The sequence below is a fragment of the Argopecten irradians genome, chromosome 5 (genome assembly GCF_041381155.1).
Source record: "Argopecten irradians isolate NY chromosome 5, Ai_NY, whole genome shotgun sequence".
Classification (NCBI taxonomy): Eukaryota; Metazoa; Mollusca; class Bivalvia; order Pectinida; family Pectinidae; genus Argopecten; species Argopecten irradians.
The window spans coordinates 33,150,845-33,167,853 of NC_091138.1; the positions used below are offsets into that span (position 1 = coordinate 33,150,845).

General features: G+C 33.8%; 2 protein-coding genes across 2 annotated transcripts; one reads left to right on the forward strand and one right to left on the reverse strand.

Annotated features, from left to right (window-relative positions):
- Window positions 1-526: 526 nt before the first annotated feature.
- Window positions 527-9,801, forward strand: LOC138323587 (U4/U6 small nuclear ribonucleoprotein Prp31-like). Its single transcript, XM_069268295.1, has 14 exons — window positions 527-645; window positions 1,486-1,705; window positions 1,953-2,010; window positions 2,312-2,395; window positions 2,794-2,891; window positions 3,279-3,388; window positions 3,678-3,729; window positions 4,295-4,412; window positions 4,871-5,028; window positions 7,219-7,436; window positions 7,720-7,792; window positions 8,113-8,241; window positions 8,539-8,637; window positions 9,172-9,801. The coding sequence occupies exons 2-14, from the start codon at window positions 1,532-1,534 to the stop codon at window positions 9,277-9,279; spliced, it is 1,479 nt and encodes a 492-aa protein (XP_069124396.1). The 5' UTR covers window positions 527-645; window positions 1,486-1,531; the 3' UTR covers window positions 9,280-9,801.
- A 442-nt stretch (window positions 9,802-10,243) lies between these two features.
- Window positions 10,244-14,407, reverse strand: LOC138323588 (uncharacterized). The gene is made up of 2 exons (XM_069268296.1): window positions 14,254-14,407; window positions 10,244-11,859 (listed from the first exon to the last, which is right to left on the reverse strand). Exons 1-2 carry the CDS (start codon window positions 14,299-14,301, stop codon window positions 11,194-11,196), a joined length of 714 nt encoding a protein of 237 aa, XP_069124397.1. The 5' UTR covers window positions 14,302-14,407; the 3' UTR covers window positions 10,244-11,193.
- Between the last annotated feature and the right edge of the window lie 2,602 nt (window positions 14,408-17,009).

The following is a 17,009-nucleotide window of genomic DNA, read 5'->3' on the forward strand; positions in this document are numbered from 1 at the left end:
TGTTTAAATAGGATTGGACATTTGTAAGTTGGTTTGATGTTAACAACTATTTAATGTTATATCATAAAAATTCCCAAGATAAGACAGACACAAACAACAAAGAAATCGATATATGTAAATTACGTAATAGTGGCTTCAATAAATGGTTGAAAACAGTTTTAATTTATCAATGTTTTAAGTTGATAACTTAAGTTTTAACATGAAAATGAAGGAAGCGATTAAAGGTAGTTTTGAATGGTAGGTAAAGGGCAGTTGTGCCATCATCCTTTTTATACTATGGGTGGTTTACAATGATTTGGAAAATATTTTTTGTACAAACAGGTTTGTTGTGACTGGTTAATTAGATATTATTAGGTTGAAAATCATTGGACATAATATATTTGACAGAACGCCTAAAATTCTGTAAAATTATTAAAATTACTGGTATACAAGCGCGGCACTAGGTTTGATCTACATAAATGACCTCCACAACCCCCTTCGTCCAGCTCAACCAGACGCTTCCGAAGGATGCGTTTTATTATTAAGAGTCTGGTTGACCAAGATCAAGTTAACGTAGCTAAAGCGTGCTGTTTGTTGTTAGTTTTCAAAGGAAATAATATACTTAAACGTGCTGTATTGCCGCCATACGTTAGCTCTACTCCAAATGTAAGTGGATACTTAACTTAAAGCAATGTTGACGCTACCACGAGAACAAAAGTTGTATTAGTTAAACTGAACTCGAACCATTGCTATCAGCTGACACTGATCACAGTGCTCAACTTTCGATTCCCATATCATGAATGATAAAACGAATCATATATCGGATAAACATATTCTTCTGTCTCAATTCAATCTGAATGTAGAGTTGACGTTCCTTAAAGGCTTACTACTTTTCAGACACAATTGAAATTAAAAGTTTCTCTAAAACAATAACAACATCAGAAAAAATTGTATCTGTGGTCTAAAATGAGGTTACAACACCAAACATTAAACAAGTGCAATATTCCCTGGGCAATCTATGTTAACAGTGAAGATTAATTTCGCTGTTTTGCCGTCGGATGCAGTGATACTCAACTAACGCACTGTGATTAAGAATGAAGGGAAACATAAGACGACCTGCATGCATTATGAAAATTAACATTTGATTTACTTTAATTTAATTATTTAGAAACGATTATAAGTGTAATGTCAACGGGGAGATAAACACTTTTGTGACTTTGTAAAATTATCAATCTCGTTTTACATTCCAATTTTAAAAATTTAAAGCTGTTTCGGAAAGGTAGTAGCTAATAATCACATGTGCATCTCTGTCAATGGCTTTAAATCTGTATTTACTATATTTTAAGCCCTATACCCTAGTACCAGCAAAGAAATTGTCAGTTAAGAAAGGCACAATACCACTTGAATATTATGAATAAATTTGGATATTCCTGAAGAATATCCCTCAGCTACATTATAATAAGTATTGAATTGTAAATAGAAATTTGTTGTATTTACTAATTTCAGTTGCAAGTTACTTGAAGACTAAACGGATTTGAGAAATTGATCAAAAATGTCTCTGGCTGATGAGTTAATTGCTGATTATGAAGATGCTGACGATGATTTGGGGGAACCTGAAGCAGAGGTGGATTCTATGGACATAACAGAAGTGGATGAAAAGGCTGAAGTTGACTACAGAGATAAAGAAACTGTGAAGAGTGTTGCAAAGTTACGGGATAGTGAACAAGTATGAATAGTTTTATGGCAATACATGTTCATAAATTGCTAAGGTCAAGAATATATAGCAACTGTATCAACAACAATTAATTCAGAAGAAAGTTTGCATTATATATAAACAGTTCATCGTACATTTCATATTTACATTTTCATACCTATGATAATTCAATTTATTTGTTATCTAAACATCATTCCATTTTAAGCATGTCTTTCTGATTATAATATACTATATTTACAGTTGTTTCTTAATTTTTCAGCTCTCTAATATTTTAACGAACATCGAAAAATATGCATCACAACCAAGAAGACAGAAAGGTGAATTTTTAAAGTTTTTACAGTTATTTTTCAGCTGTTAGGAATTGAACAGAAATGTTGATGGTTGCAATTTGTTATTTGCCCATTTATAGTGCTATCTCACTGAAGCATACTGCTAAAGAAACCAAATACCACATTCCACCCATTCACAATATACTGACAGAAATATATGATATCGCGAAAAAGTTTTAAAACTGCAGATATATGTACAGTTAAAGGCAGATGGGATCTTTATCATTTTATGTTATATATTCTTTTGATGATACTTTTTGATTGACTAAATGTTGTCGGCTTATTACAGTTGCTGGACCCGTTGAGGCTGATCCAGAGTACAGACTTATTGTGGAGGCTAATAATATTACTGTAGAAATTGACAATGAAATCAGTAAGTGTATATCTATATATATTGGATTCAACTTTTAGTCTTCTAAATGGAATTCAATTGGAGGCTAATAATATTACTGTAGAAATTGACAATGAAATCAGTAAGTAAATATCTATATATATTGGATTCAACTTTTAGTCTTCTAAATGGAATGCAATTGATGTACTTTCTATATAACATACTGGTTATGGTAGATGGATCTTTCTGTTTGTCATACTGTGCTTTGCATAGAATTTAAACAAACAACCCAAGTATATGTGGTAAATTTAATTCTTCCTGTGTCTATAGTTGATAGTTTAAAGATCTTGTAAAGACATGTACTATAATATCAAAGTATTCTGTCAAAATCAGTTATGCTTGATTGATGAACTGTTTGATTTATGATTTTACATTTACAGATGTAATTCACAAGTTTACAAGGGATCACTACTCCAAAAGGTTTCCTGAGTTGGAGTCGTTAATCCAGACTCCAATGGAATATATCAAAACAGTTAAGGTAAAAGAGTTGTGATCACTGTAAACAAAACTAAACATTATGTCCAAAATATTTGTGGTAACAGAATTTAGGTTACTTTAAAAAAATGCCCATTACAGTTCTGGTAATGATATTTAGTTACTGTAAAAGATATGTCCAACTTCCATAACTACTGTAAAGCTTATTTATTAGTTATTTGCTAATTGTTGGTCTGTTGAAAGCAACACATTGTTTAAAATAATTAATTGTAAATGACGAATATTGTCACAGAATTTTTATCTTATTGCTCTTATAGAAAGAGGTGTCTAATACAATCAAACCTGTCAGTTATTATCTTTATCTAAATGATTGACCTGTTTTAGTCATATGTTTTTTCTTAATCATTTACACAAGTTTTTCTATTGCTAGGAACTTGGAAATAATATAATGGAAAACTCCAAAAAGAATGAAGTCCTCCAAGAAATTCTCGTGCCAGCTACAATAATGGTTGTAAGCGTGACAGCATCTACAACACCAGGGTAAGTGGTGAAATACAAGGGATATATTTTTATTACTATTTTTTCTGAAAGTATTGACAGTCTCTATGAAATTTCATGTAAGCCCTCTTGGGCCTTAGTTAACCAAATTGCATTATGGGAAAGATATGAATACAACCCACTTGATTGGTGGCCATCTTGCATTGGTCATCGATCATTGCAGTTTGTTATTGCTTTTTCTTTGAAAATACTTATTGGAAATTTTAAGGTTTGAAAGATGGTTTTAGAATGCTCGAGACTTAGACACTGTATTAAATGATTATATTTACAGAACAAGTCTGAGTACAGAAGAGATGGCTACAGTGATGGAAGCCTGTGATATGGTCAGTACAAAATTGGTCAATATGTAGTACTACATGTAAACACTGAACATGTTTGAATTGGTAATTCAAAAATTAAAACCTACAGTCAAACCTACATGTAGATAACTCAAATTGATATGCCAGGTAACTCAATTACCCTGATTAATTCAGTGAGTTTTTTGGCCAGACTTAGTCTAACATTATATTCAAGTAAACTTACCTAAAATATACTCATGTAACTCAAAATGTAATCATGACCCCTCTGACTGGGAAATAACGAGGTGTGAATGTAGAATGAAATAATTGTGTTATGTACTGGTTATAAAGATATGTTATTGTGACATTACTAGTACTGAACAAATTCATGGTTATTATGTAGTCATTTTCATTCCCTGTCAATGTTCCTACATTGTATAATATATCAATAACATGTGTATAACAAACTATGCTACTAGCAAATTAATTCTATTGGTCTCCAGAGGTTCCTTATAACCATATTTTACTGTACTTTTAGCCAAAATTTCAGCATCAGTCCTCTCTAAAAGTACAGTGTGTAGTTTTAATTGAATCATGTTTTTAATAACAGGCAGTAGATCTGACTGAGTACAAGGCAAAGATATTCTCCTATGTGGAATCGAGGATGACCTTCATCGCTCCTAACGTCACTATCATTGTGGGAGCGTCCATTGCTGCTAAACTTATGGGTAAGGCTATGTCAGTGTTTGGTTTGTCTCCGTTAGGTTGGGTTTGTCTCATTGTTTGTTTATGTCTTCACTGTGGGTCGCCTCAAGTAGAATTGACCACAATGTGCAAAAGTATCTTTATTTTCAAGTATACACTCATGCTGACAGATGATATCTGTTATGCTGTATTATTTACTTTGGTTCTCTGTTTTTACCTTTATCAGCTACATGTAGTAATATTTATTCCTTGTCTAAAATCTTCAACAGGGATGTGATTTCCTCTGATTGAACAATGATTATCAGGAACTAATCATGTCAGATGTGATATAAAACATCATAAAATGACATTTTTTTAATACTTGAAGTTGGATGTCGTCTTACTCCCTTTGCTAATAGGATCAATCACATCCCTGATTAAACACATGTTCAATAATTTCCACAGCCCCGTTTACTAAGTGAAAGCTTCAATACCTTTCCAGGTACAGCCGGAGGCCTGACAAACCTGTCTAAGATGCCTGCCTGTAACGTACAGTCCCTAGGAGCCCAGCGCAAAACTCTGTCAGGATTCTCCATGGCATCTATCCAACCCCATATGGGATACATTTATAACTGTGACATTGTACAAAAAACACCTCCGGTAAGACTTGTCTCCCCTTCATTTAAGTACTGGAGCACTGTAGTTTATCATTTTATACTATATAATGGAGCCATGAGGAAATGTCATTTCCAATTTTGTTAACTGTAAATCAACTTTCTTTCATGGCTACTAAATTTCATGATTTCTATTTTTGACCCACCATCATCAGATGGTGGGCTATTCAAATCGCCCTGCGTCCGTGGTCCGTCGTCCGTCGTCCATCCGTAAACAATGCTTGTTATCACTATTTCTTAAAAACTGTTGCAGGGATTTTGTTCAAACTTCACATGGAGGGTCCCCTTGGTCCATATTTGTGCCATACAGATTTTGAGGCTGATGGGAAAAACAAGATGGCCGCCAGGCAGCCATCTTTGATTTTGGCAGTTGAAGTTTGTTATCGATATTTCTTGAGAAATTTTGAAGGGATTTTGTTCAAACTTCACATGGAGGTTACCCTTGGTCCCTAGTTGTGCCATACAGATTTTGAGGCTGATCGGAAAAACAAGATGGCTGCCAGGCAGCCATCTTTGATTTTGGCAGTTGAAGTTTGTTATCAATATTTCTTGAGAACTACTGAAGGGATTTTGTTCAAACTTCACATGGAGGTTACCCTTGGTCCCTAGTTGTGCCATACAGATTTTGAGGCTGATCGGAAAAACAAGATGGCCGCCAGGCAGCCATCTTTGATTTTGGCAGTTGAAGTTTGTTATCGATATTTCTTGAGAACTACTGAAGGAATTTTGTTCAAACTTCACATGGAGGTTACCCTTGGTCCCTATTTGTGCCATACAGATTTTGAGTCTGATAAGAAAAACAAGATGGCCGCTAGGCGGCCATCTTGGATTTTGATAGTTAAGGTTTGATATCCCCATTTCTCTATAGGAAGAGTATATGTAGGTTCCCCTAGGGCCCTTGTTGTGCATATTGCATTTTTGGACCAATCGGTGAACAAGATGGCTGCCAGGCCGCCATCTTGGATTTCGATAGTTAAAGTTTGTTATGGCTATTTCTCAGATAGTGCTGAAGGGATATGTCTCAAATTTCATATGTAGGTTCCCCTAGGGACCTTGTTGTGCATATTGCATTTTGGGACCGATCAGTGAACAAGATGGCTGCCAGGCCGCCATCTTGGATTTCGATAGTTAAAGTTTGTTATGGCTATTTCTCAGATAGTACTGAAGGGATCTGTCTCAAATTTCATATGTAGGTTCCCCTAGGGACCTAGTTGTACATATTGCATTTTGGGACCGATCGGTTAACAAGATGGCCGCCAGGCAGCCATCTTAGATTTTGTTATTCAAAGTTTGTTATCGCTATTTCTCAGAAAGTACTGAAGGGATCTGTCTCAAAATTCATATGTAGGTTCCCCTAGGGCCCTAGTTGTGCATATTGTGATTTGGGACCGATTGATCAACAAGATGGCCGCTAAGGAGTCATCTTGGATTTTGATAGTTGAAGTTTGTTACCGCTATTTCTCAAAAGGTACTGAAGCGATCTGTCCCAAATTTTATATGTAGTATGTTTGAAAAAGTTTAAAAAGTAGAGAAAAGATCCATCTTTCCTTTGTCAGATATAGATCATTCTTTGGTGGGCCCCAAGATCCCTCTGGGATCTCTTGTAATTTAAGTTCGCGGAGTTAACATTTGCAGATTTAAAATTGAATTGAATTTCTTTCATGGCTACTAAATTTCATGATTTCTGTTTTAATACAAGTTCGCGAAGTTAACATTTGCAGATTTAAAATTGAATTGAAATTTCTATCAATATCTATAGGTGATGCAGATATTGATTACCGGAGATAAAATTTCGTGGTTTTTCTTAGATTGCGAAAATTGTGAAAGTAAATCTCACGATAAACACAGTTAGTTTATAATCATATTAATTCATTTTATGCCTTTATAAAAGCTAAGGTCATTTAAAGCATGTGCCAGGTGTTTAAGAAAAGCTATACAGTAAAATATGTTTATAACGGACACGCTTACAACAAATTCATGGTTATAACGTAGTAATTTTCATTTCCTGTCAAGGTTCCTATACAATGTTAACTACATGTATAACGTAGTGGTTTTGATGGTCCCAAGAGGTTCGTTATAACCGTGTTTTAATGTAGTACCCATGTTAAAACCAATAGACTTAGTCTGATGCTGTTAACTATCCATGTAGGTTTCAAACTTTTGTTTTGCTTTGAAGGAGTTACGGAAAAAAGCTGCCCGATTGGTGTCAGCCAAGTGTACATTGGCAGCTCGAGTAGACAGTTTCCATGAGAGTGTCGACGGAAACGTGGGCGACAATCTGAGGGCTGAGATTGACGGCAAACTAGACAAGCTCTTAGAACCACCACCGGTGAAGACAGTGAAGGCTTTACCCACACCTATAGATGCTGCGCGAAAAAAGAGAGGAGGACGCAGGTGTGTAAATCATCTATGCTTTGAAAAATATATCAGAAATTGGGTGTTGAACACATATTTGAATCAACCAAGATTACCACTTTAGATCAACAACTAAATTTATGGCCTATTCCACTGATTAAAAACCCTGTTGAGAGTTTGACTCAATAAATACTTCTCTGGAATGAACTCGTTATTGATTTAAATTTGATAGCGACTGTAAATGAATATTACAGTCTGTTTTACAGTTTGTTCAATCATGTTTGAATTACATCTTATTAATGTATACTTGTGTTGTATATAGGGCAAGGAAAATGAAAGAGAGACTTGGTTTGACAGAGGTCAGGAAAGCAGCAAACAGAATGAACTTTGGAGAAGTAAGTACTTAATACAGAGGTGAAATTGTTTTCATACAGTATTTGAGAGGTGATATGCTATAGTGGAAAGGAGATTACCAGTCTGTCATAAATCTCAGGGGTCAAATAACTTGAAATAATTCATTGAATTCTCAATAACAAGGTGGCTGTTGAAGCTGTTATGCTGCCTATAGCTCATAGATGACATTTAAGGTAATAATACCCAAAAGATAATGATGTATCCTGACACAAAGAGGATACATTGAATCCCACATGACTCCATGTTAAAGGGCTGCTCAGTTTCTTCTCATTAGTAATTTTGATCTCTTACTTATTTTCAGATAGAAGAAGATGCTTATCAGGATGACCTTGGCTTCTCCTTGGGAACGCTGGGTAAATCTTCCTCTGGACGTATCCGAGGACCTGTTGTGGACTCAAAAACAAAGGCCAAGATCTCCAAAACGTTACAAGTAAGTTCAAAATAATTACCTTAACTATAAGCTGATTAATTATGTTTGTCTAATCAATTGAGACATACATGTAGTCTTCTTCTTCTGTGAAATTTTGCAGAAAGCATGCATGGTCAAAGGTCAATAAAAATTGTGAATTATATGGCCGCCACTCTCAGGAGTCAATAAGAGTGCAGACTGAGAGCCAGGGGTTGATGGAGACCTTAGTATCAATATACTGTACAAGAACTGTATTGTTCAATGTTCCTTGCCGTTTTATTTAATAGAGTTGGATGACTATTAGCTATTCTGTTGCAGTTAAAGGTACAGAAACAGAACCAGACATGGGGAGGAAGTACTACAGTCAAACGACAGGTGTCGGGTACAGCCTCCAGTGTAGCATTCACACCCCTACAGGTAAGTGAAACAACATTTTATATTAAAACTTATGTCAGGAAATTAAATCAAAATTACTTGAAAAAAAACCCCATTTATTTAAACCACTTTCATTGATAAACATTATTTTTATGGCGCTTTCAACAGAGTTACAAAGATGATATATAGATAGCTTTTCTTTCACTCTCTGTCAGCTTTGATGTTTTACATGCAGCTCTGTAAATAACATTATATAGTAATACAAGAGATAGACCAGCCAAACTTGGAATACAACAATGTAAAAAAGGTTTTGTGGAGTAACTTGGAATACAACAATGTAAAAAAGGTTTTGTGGAGTAAAAATTTCACATTTAAAATATGTTTATGTTTTTGTGACATCAGGGTAACATCTGCTTTAATATGCAATTGTCTTTGTGCTTACATCTGTAACAAATTCTTATCTGTCCTTGAATTATTTTACGGCCTAGACAGAATAGTGTAGATGGAATTGAGGAGTTTCAGTCATGAATTAGTAAATAAGAAACTGTTTTATTGATCCCTAATTATTTTGTGCAGGGATTGGAGATTGTAAATCCACAAGCAGCAGAAAAGAAGGTCTCTGGAGGAAGCTCAACTTACTTCTCCAGTACGGGTAGTTTTGTGAATGTCAAACAGAACAGGTGAAGATGACATGTAACACTACAATATACTCCATCACAACGGCAAAACGTGACGGCTTTGTTGGGACATGCTCCAGAGAGAGAGAGAGGCTGGTGGTCAAGGAGATATTTATTACTGACTCTTGCACCAAACACGATTCATTTAAAGCCGCAAGACTGGCATAGACTTTTAAAGTCTTGGTGAGGAAATTTTCCTGGAGGCAGTATTGGTCTGCGATGAATTCTGTTTCATATTGAAAGATTCTCAAAAGTTGCTGTGTACTCATAATCCTCTGAAGTTTTTATGTTTTCCCCAATATGAGGTAAATTATGTCCAAACAATGTGAAACAACCATGTATATTTATCATGCTACTGTCATATCCACATACAATTTGCCAAGTTCAGTGGAATTTTCATGACATAGTGAAAGTTTATCTATGTAAGAGCTATCATTGTAAATGGTAGTGGAAAAGGTATAATAAATCTAGGAAATCTTGTTATTTTTAAGAATTTTTGTTAAATAAAATGTCTACGTAGGAATCATGATTTGGTGTTGTGGTTTGTTTTTAGTTCAGACGACCTAACACTACCGACACGTGAAATTAAACCATTATGTTTCCCTTAGTCCCTAGCTGTGATTTACTGCATTTTCAGTCCAACCAAACAGCATCTATTTAATACTATCACTACATATATTTCACAGTAGTAATTATTGTAGGGCATAATCCATAATTTCCTGCATATTACCTGCACCGGATTATAAACCGCTTGAAACAAAAGTAGGCATTTGCTTTGATTTTGTAAAATAAATGCCAGATTGCCCACATGTATCAGTTGTAAACTTTGGAAAAAAAGAGTAATGTTTATTAATAATGGTATGAGTCTAATTATGGTATAATTATGATATCATTACAAGTATTTCAAAGATGTAAAGTTTAAAATGTGTTGCTTTAAATAAGATTTCAAATACAAAAAAAAAAATCAAAAAAAATCGGCTCATTTAAAAAACTTTTCATTGGAAAGGGGTAACTCAGATATTCACGTGTTTATTTTCTGTAGAAATAACTTACAAAGTATTGCCAGCAAATTTTTCTGAAATTTGTATACCTAGTACCAGAGAATACGCAGGAAATTATGGTACATTTACATTGTTATTTGAACTGCCATCATAAATAGGTACCAAACGTGCATCCATTCAACAATAAAACTAGTAGTAACATGTACAATAATCATAATTATAAAGCAAACATCAATTACAATTGGAATCAAGCCATTTATTATACAATATTGTTGGATCTTAAACACAAATGGTTACATAAAAATAAATTCTATCAGTGATGAAAATTATTAGCAAAAAAAATTAAAAGGCCTGTGTTTTAGTGAGTGATGTAATTTGGACCGAATTACTAGCACAAAAATTGGTTTGTTGTCATTATTCTAATAGGATATATATTGGATCTATATACATAAATAATCTATTTTTTTCTGTATCCTAGTACAAATTTTTGCCATGGTTCTACTAGAGTAAATGCAATTTGACTATGCTATGATACAATTTTATAATGTTTACACAATCCATACTGAAGCATTACATTTATAGAGTCTTACTCATAATAGAATATTATTTTTATATATAATTCATGATAATTGAATTAAAGATCAATATAATAAATTAAACATTCTGGTTTGTTACTTAAAGCTAGATAAAAAAAAATTTGCATAATTATAAAATCACTATTTAGAGAGAACAGACAAAAAAGTTTTGTAGCATTTTTCAGATCATCCCTGTAACTATTATAGTTTCAATTTTATATATGATAAGTTATACGTAGTGCAAAGTAGTCTTCACAGAATTTAAGAAAAGAAATCATCCATTAAGTTCGCTAGACAAGCTCTTCTTTTGTTGTTACTTTCAAGGAACTTCACCATTAAGACATCTTATTCCACTTTTGTATCAGCAGTCTTTTCATCTTTAGCCGGGACCATAATTCTAAGAACACCGTGAGGTGACCTCGAAACATGTACTTTGCTGATGTCGCTATCTCCGGTAATTTTAAATTTTCGAAGTATTTCCCCTCCATCATTCACAGCCTTGACCTTCACTGTGTCACCAGACACTGTGACCTTGACCTCCTCTGGTTTGAAGTCGTTGACATTAACACGTTTGCGAACAACATTGGATCCATCTTCACCAGAACAGCTCCCTGAGCGGCGATATCCGTGTCCACGCCCATCCCGCTTGGATCTGCGCCCATTTCTACGATGCCCATGTCTTTCGCTACGGCCATGACCTTCTGAACCATGATGCTGACCTCTAGTACCACGGCGATGACCTTTGGCCCGACCTTCTTGGTTTTCAGTAGACTGTTCTTCCTCTCCATCTGATTGTTTAGGACCATCTCGTCTGCCATGTCTTTTGCCATGACGTTTGTGATGGGTTCCGTCGTCATCTCTATGTCTCCTGTGGCCATGACCTTTCTTGCTGGTGCGGACATATTGATAATAAGGATATGATACTGGCGCTGGGACGGGCGGTGGGTATGGTATGCAGACAATATCGTCTCCTTCACTGTCAGATGAGGAGGATTCGTCCTCTGTTTCTTCCTGAAAAACACAAATTTACTTCTTAAAATCTTGAAATAACAATAACAAAATTTTGTAATAACGAAAAAAATATTGTAGTAAAGGGTAAAGATCGTGTAATAATGAGAAAAAATCTTGTGATAAGGAAATTAAAATCTTAATTTAACGAGAAAAGATCTTAAAATAACAAGAATGAAAAGTAACTTTTTTCATTTACAAACATTTTATTTTGATCTGTTTGCGCAAACTCCACTAGATTTAATAGAGACACATATTTTCACGATAGGAAATAGAAACATTTTGGAAGCGAAAGAAACATTACGAAAACAGCAACAGTCTTTTCAAGATTGCTGGAAATTCCTTAAAAAACGGAGTAAAAACAATATACTTTCACCATTGGTAAACAGACCACATGAGATGTAATGTTGGGGTTAAACAAGGCGAAAATCTCTCACCGTTTTTATTTTCTATTTTTCTTAATATTTTTCTTAATGATCTTGAAGAATATCTTCACAAAAAATAATCTTGGTATGTTTGTCAAATTATTTGTCATTTTATATGCAGATGATACTGTGCTGATGTCAGAATCACCTGAAGGTGTACAATGTGCACTTGATTGCTTTCAAAGTTACTATGACGAGTGGAAACTAACTGTTAATACACAAAAGACAAAAATAGTAATTTTTGAAAAACGCAAAAGTAGACAGCAATATAATTTCAAATTATTTAATGATCAGATAACTCGTGAAGATTCTTATCCTTATCTTGGTATATTGTTCAATTACAACGGCTTACTACTACAATCCCCAACTTTTCAAGAGCAGTAGGTAGCTGACCATAAACAGGCGATCAGTCAGAATTAGCGGACTATACTCTCCAATGTACGTAAAATATTTCATACACGGATATGTACGCTTGAGTGTATTATGTTCACACTGTATGAATTGACCTCTTGTGGCACACAGAGGTGTGCCCAGAGTGTAATAATAAAATCTGAAATCTGAGTTGGATAACAAAAACGACACTAAGTAAAATATACAGACTATTTATTGATGGTAAGCTCTAACAAAAACAAAACAAAATGGATGTTTCAACATATTTGGAAAGCCCGTATTAGAAACTTAACATTTGGTGAAAGCCATGATAAAACATTGCAAAAAATGTCATTTAGACAGTTTTACTATTTGTGGGAGGCACTTTCTGGAAATATCGTAAAACAATAGATTTTTCCTTTTCCACATAGTTTAAAGATGCTCCACCACAGTCAGAGCATAAACAATATTTGTAATTAGCACAAAAATCCACATAAAACAATTTGGTTTGCTTTTGTTGTTTGTGCAATCAGTACCTCTCTCCATATTGGGCATAATGTCAAAATGTTTTTTTCAAGATGCAATTAATTAGTTTAAATAGTAAGTAGAGTCTACTTTTATTCTACAGTAAAATAAGTAGCTCAAACTTTTTAATATGGCGATAATAGTGTTGAAAAGTAAGTAACTTTTGTTAATGCAGAAAAAATACTAATTCGTCTGTCACTTTTTTTCATGTATAAAAAATTACAATTCGTCGACGGTGTAGCACCTTTAAAGCTCACATAGAAAGAATAACAACACAAAACCAATGTACATGTATTCCAACAATAATGAAAATACCTATGCTGTCTTTGTTTCGTCTCTTACTTCTACCAATGGTGAAAAGATCCATTATTTTCTTCTAGTTTTTCACATGTTATCTATCAATAAGGACTTAGAATGCGCTACCGTCATACGAACGAAACAAAAAAAAAACAGTAGGTCTTTTCACAACTGCTGAAAAGCCCTAGCAAGAAACGAAGCAAAGCAATAGGCCTTTCGTAATTGGTAAACAAAACATATAAGTTGAATAATTAAACAATAAACATGTATATTACTTTATTGATAGTATAAATGAAGGTACAATAAAGTAATATACATGTATATTGTTTAATTATTCATCTTATATCGGGTTTTTTTACCTATTACGAAAGGCCTGTTGCTTTGCTTCGTTTCTTGCTATGGCTTTCCAGCAAATGGTCGTTTAACTATTTGGTGAAAGCCCAAATCAGGTGAAAGCCCAAATCATTGTGAAACAATTTTTTTTCTACAATTAGTTAAAACCCCGTAAAAGAAGATAAATGTATATAAAACAATGGGTCTTCTCATTTTTATGGGAAAGATCCTTGTCTTTTCACCATGTGTTGGGTCGAAACCACTTAAAAGAAAACATAGGAAACCAAGAAAAATCTATAGTTTTTTCCCCGTTGGTAGAACTTTATAACTACATAATTACATAAATAAACATTACAAGACAATGAGTCTTTACACCAATGATAGAAAGACCTTTATCAGAAACGAAACAAAAATAGCCATAATCAAAATATAAAAAACAATTTCCTACCGATGAAGACCCCTCCTCCACGACAATCGTCTGCTCCTCAGTCGCCATTCAAAATCTATCGTTATCAGACGTAAAACAAAATAAAACACTACTGGAGACAACTTTTCCGCAATAAAGATAATGTTCTAGATTTTCTTTACTTTTGTTCATCACATTTTGTATGACGCATCATATATATATATATTTATATATATATCTATGTAAATTAAAGGTAAGTTGCCTTTTCCTTTATTCAGATACAGCACGTGATGCATCATAAGATTCGCAGACGATACAAATAAACAACCATATGATTCTGGTCACGTGTCTTAACCACGAGTGTTTGACAGGTTTTAGTCCTATTCATACATTTCGTTAATTTAAATTTATTTTAATTTATGTATATCTTATTTCTTATTCATTGAATCATATACATATACTCAGATTGCTTGGCATCAAGCAATAACTTAGAATAACAATGAAATACATCTCTACTGCAAATATTATGCAAAGTTTTCTTTCATTTTTATTTCATGTTTTGAAGAACATGTTTACATAGTTTGCATATTTTAGCTTTAAACGTTAAATAACGCTTTGATATCATGATGCGTGCATTTTAGAGGAAACTACATATTTAAGAAAGCCATTTAAAAGATATATATTAGCATTAGTATAAAGTGCGCAGTTGTGGATTCAATGCAATTTCATTCTAAAAACATTCAGCTCGACGGAGTGCTCAGTCATAAAGCAACGAACAGAAATACAACATGGCATATAAAATGGTTATAACATATAGATTATTACACAGATTAATAATTAACCTTCTATAAGTACTGTATAATTCCTTTACAATTTCCATTCTGAATAATTGAACTTCCTTAATGCTGGTAATATGAATTATAAATAAATATTTGTTTTCAGAAGAAATGATAACCTGGTTTTCAAATGGCATTGAATGTTAACAATATTTTGGAATCTTTCCAAAGATTATAATTCCCGATACGATTTTCAAGACCTTATTTTTCACGCTTTACGCATTCCAGGACGAATTTACCCACACTAGAGATAAAATGTCATACGATTCCTCCCATTACAACACATCACTTCACTTAACCCTTGCTATGCCTGATGGCACATAGGACATACTAGTCATCTCCATTCTCTTTGCTGTTCTTGGCAGTTTTAATTTTTTATCTCTATGATTCTTCTCCGCGTTCTCATCGGTATCCTCGTCCCTTCTGTTGTCCACCTTAGCTATGTCATTTGTTGGTTTCTGAAGAACACTACAAAGCTATATCGATCTCAGCGAACTACATTTTAATATTAATGTTTTAAAAAGTTTACCTACACAGCTAAATATCATACAGCTAGGAAATTATTTGGGTTTGATTTATCTCCCTTTTTATGTTATGGAGTAATCCCAGCTCTAAACCATTCAAATGGGAAATATCCGAAAAATATTTCATTAAATCATATACACTAAAATTCGCCCGTGAAATAAGTTGATTTACAGTACCATCCAATACCATACGTCATTTCACGTTACATAATGACTACATTGCCTGTACTCCTACTTTCTGTTAAAATCACGTGAAAAGTGGACGGCTAATAATATCTTAAATATCATGTATTATTCTTATTTAAACATCACAACACGGGTTGACTTGGCTGTATCAATGTATTCAATAGTAACACGTTCATCTGTATACTCTAAGTAAAAAATACATAAGCACCAGTTACTTCTAACTAAACAGTGTACCGACCACTTCCGTATATATAACACCTGCTTTATAAGACAACTTTCGTAGGACACCAGCTGGTCAATTTCAATACTATTTGTCACTACCATCTTGTAGATCAATGCTGCCTTCAATCATAACATCATTATCTCGTCACTAAATGGCGGATTTTTCAAATCGCAATATGTCTGTGGAGCAAGCCGTCCATCCGTCCGTCAACATTTTTCTATTTACTCATCATAATTATGACGGTTTCCTCAGTCCATAGATATGTAAATATTGTATTTTGGGATCAAACTAAATATGACCGATAGGAATAAACAATTGAAGGTTGTTTCGATTCTCTGAATATACTGAAGGGATCTTTCTCAAATTGCATATTTAGGTTTCCCTGTGTTTCTAGTTGTAGGAAAATTTTCGATAACTGAAATTTGTCCTAACAGTTTGTACTCTATAGCCCGGTAGCTTATGTTATTCCGTGGGCTTTTCGTGATGAAGTTTGACACCATATATCAAAATGTTCAGTAGGCCACCCTCTTTCAAAAAAATGATGGTGTCAATTTTTTTGACCATGTGGAGGGGTCAAGGTCAAGGGTCAAAGGTAAATTGGTTTAGAAAAATGGCCAAAAAACTGGCGAGAGTAAGATTATATTTTCACTTTAAAAGCGACTTACTTGAATTTTCTTCTTCAATATATGCCATATGTTTAATTTATTTACTTTTGTGTGAGTTCATAATGGGAATTTTTTGAAAAAGGTCAGAAGGAGTTAAGGTCAAAGTCATACTAGCTAGTTTCTTTCATACCCAAATGAAATTAAAAAATAGTGACATCAATATTTACATATATTACGGCAAAATATTGAAAATTAAGTGCAAAATGTACAAAAATATGTAACATATGAATGATAACCTTATTACAGACGATTCATTTAAAAAAATATATCAAAATAAACCACACTAGCAACTGGTTTTATACCCTAGCAATCGAAAACCAATCTTCAGTTCGACCACAAAAAACAGACTTTTTCAAAAGTAAAT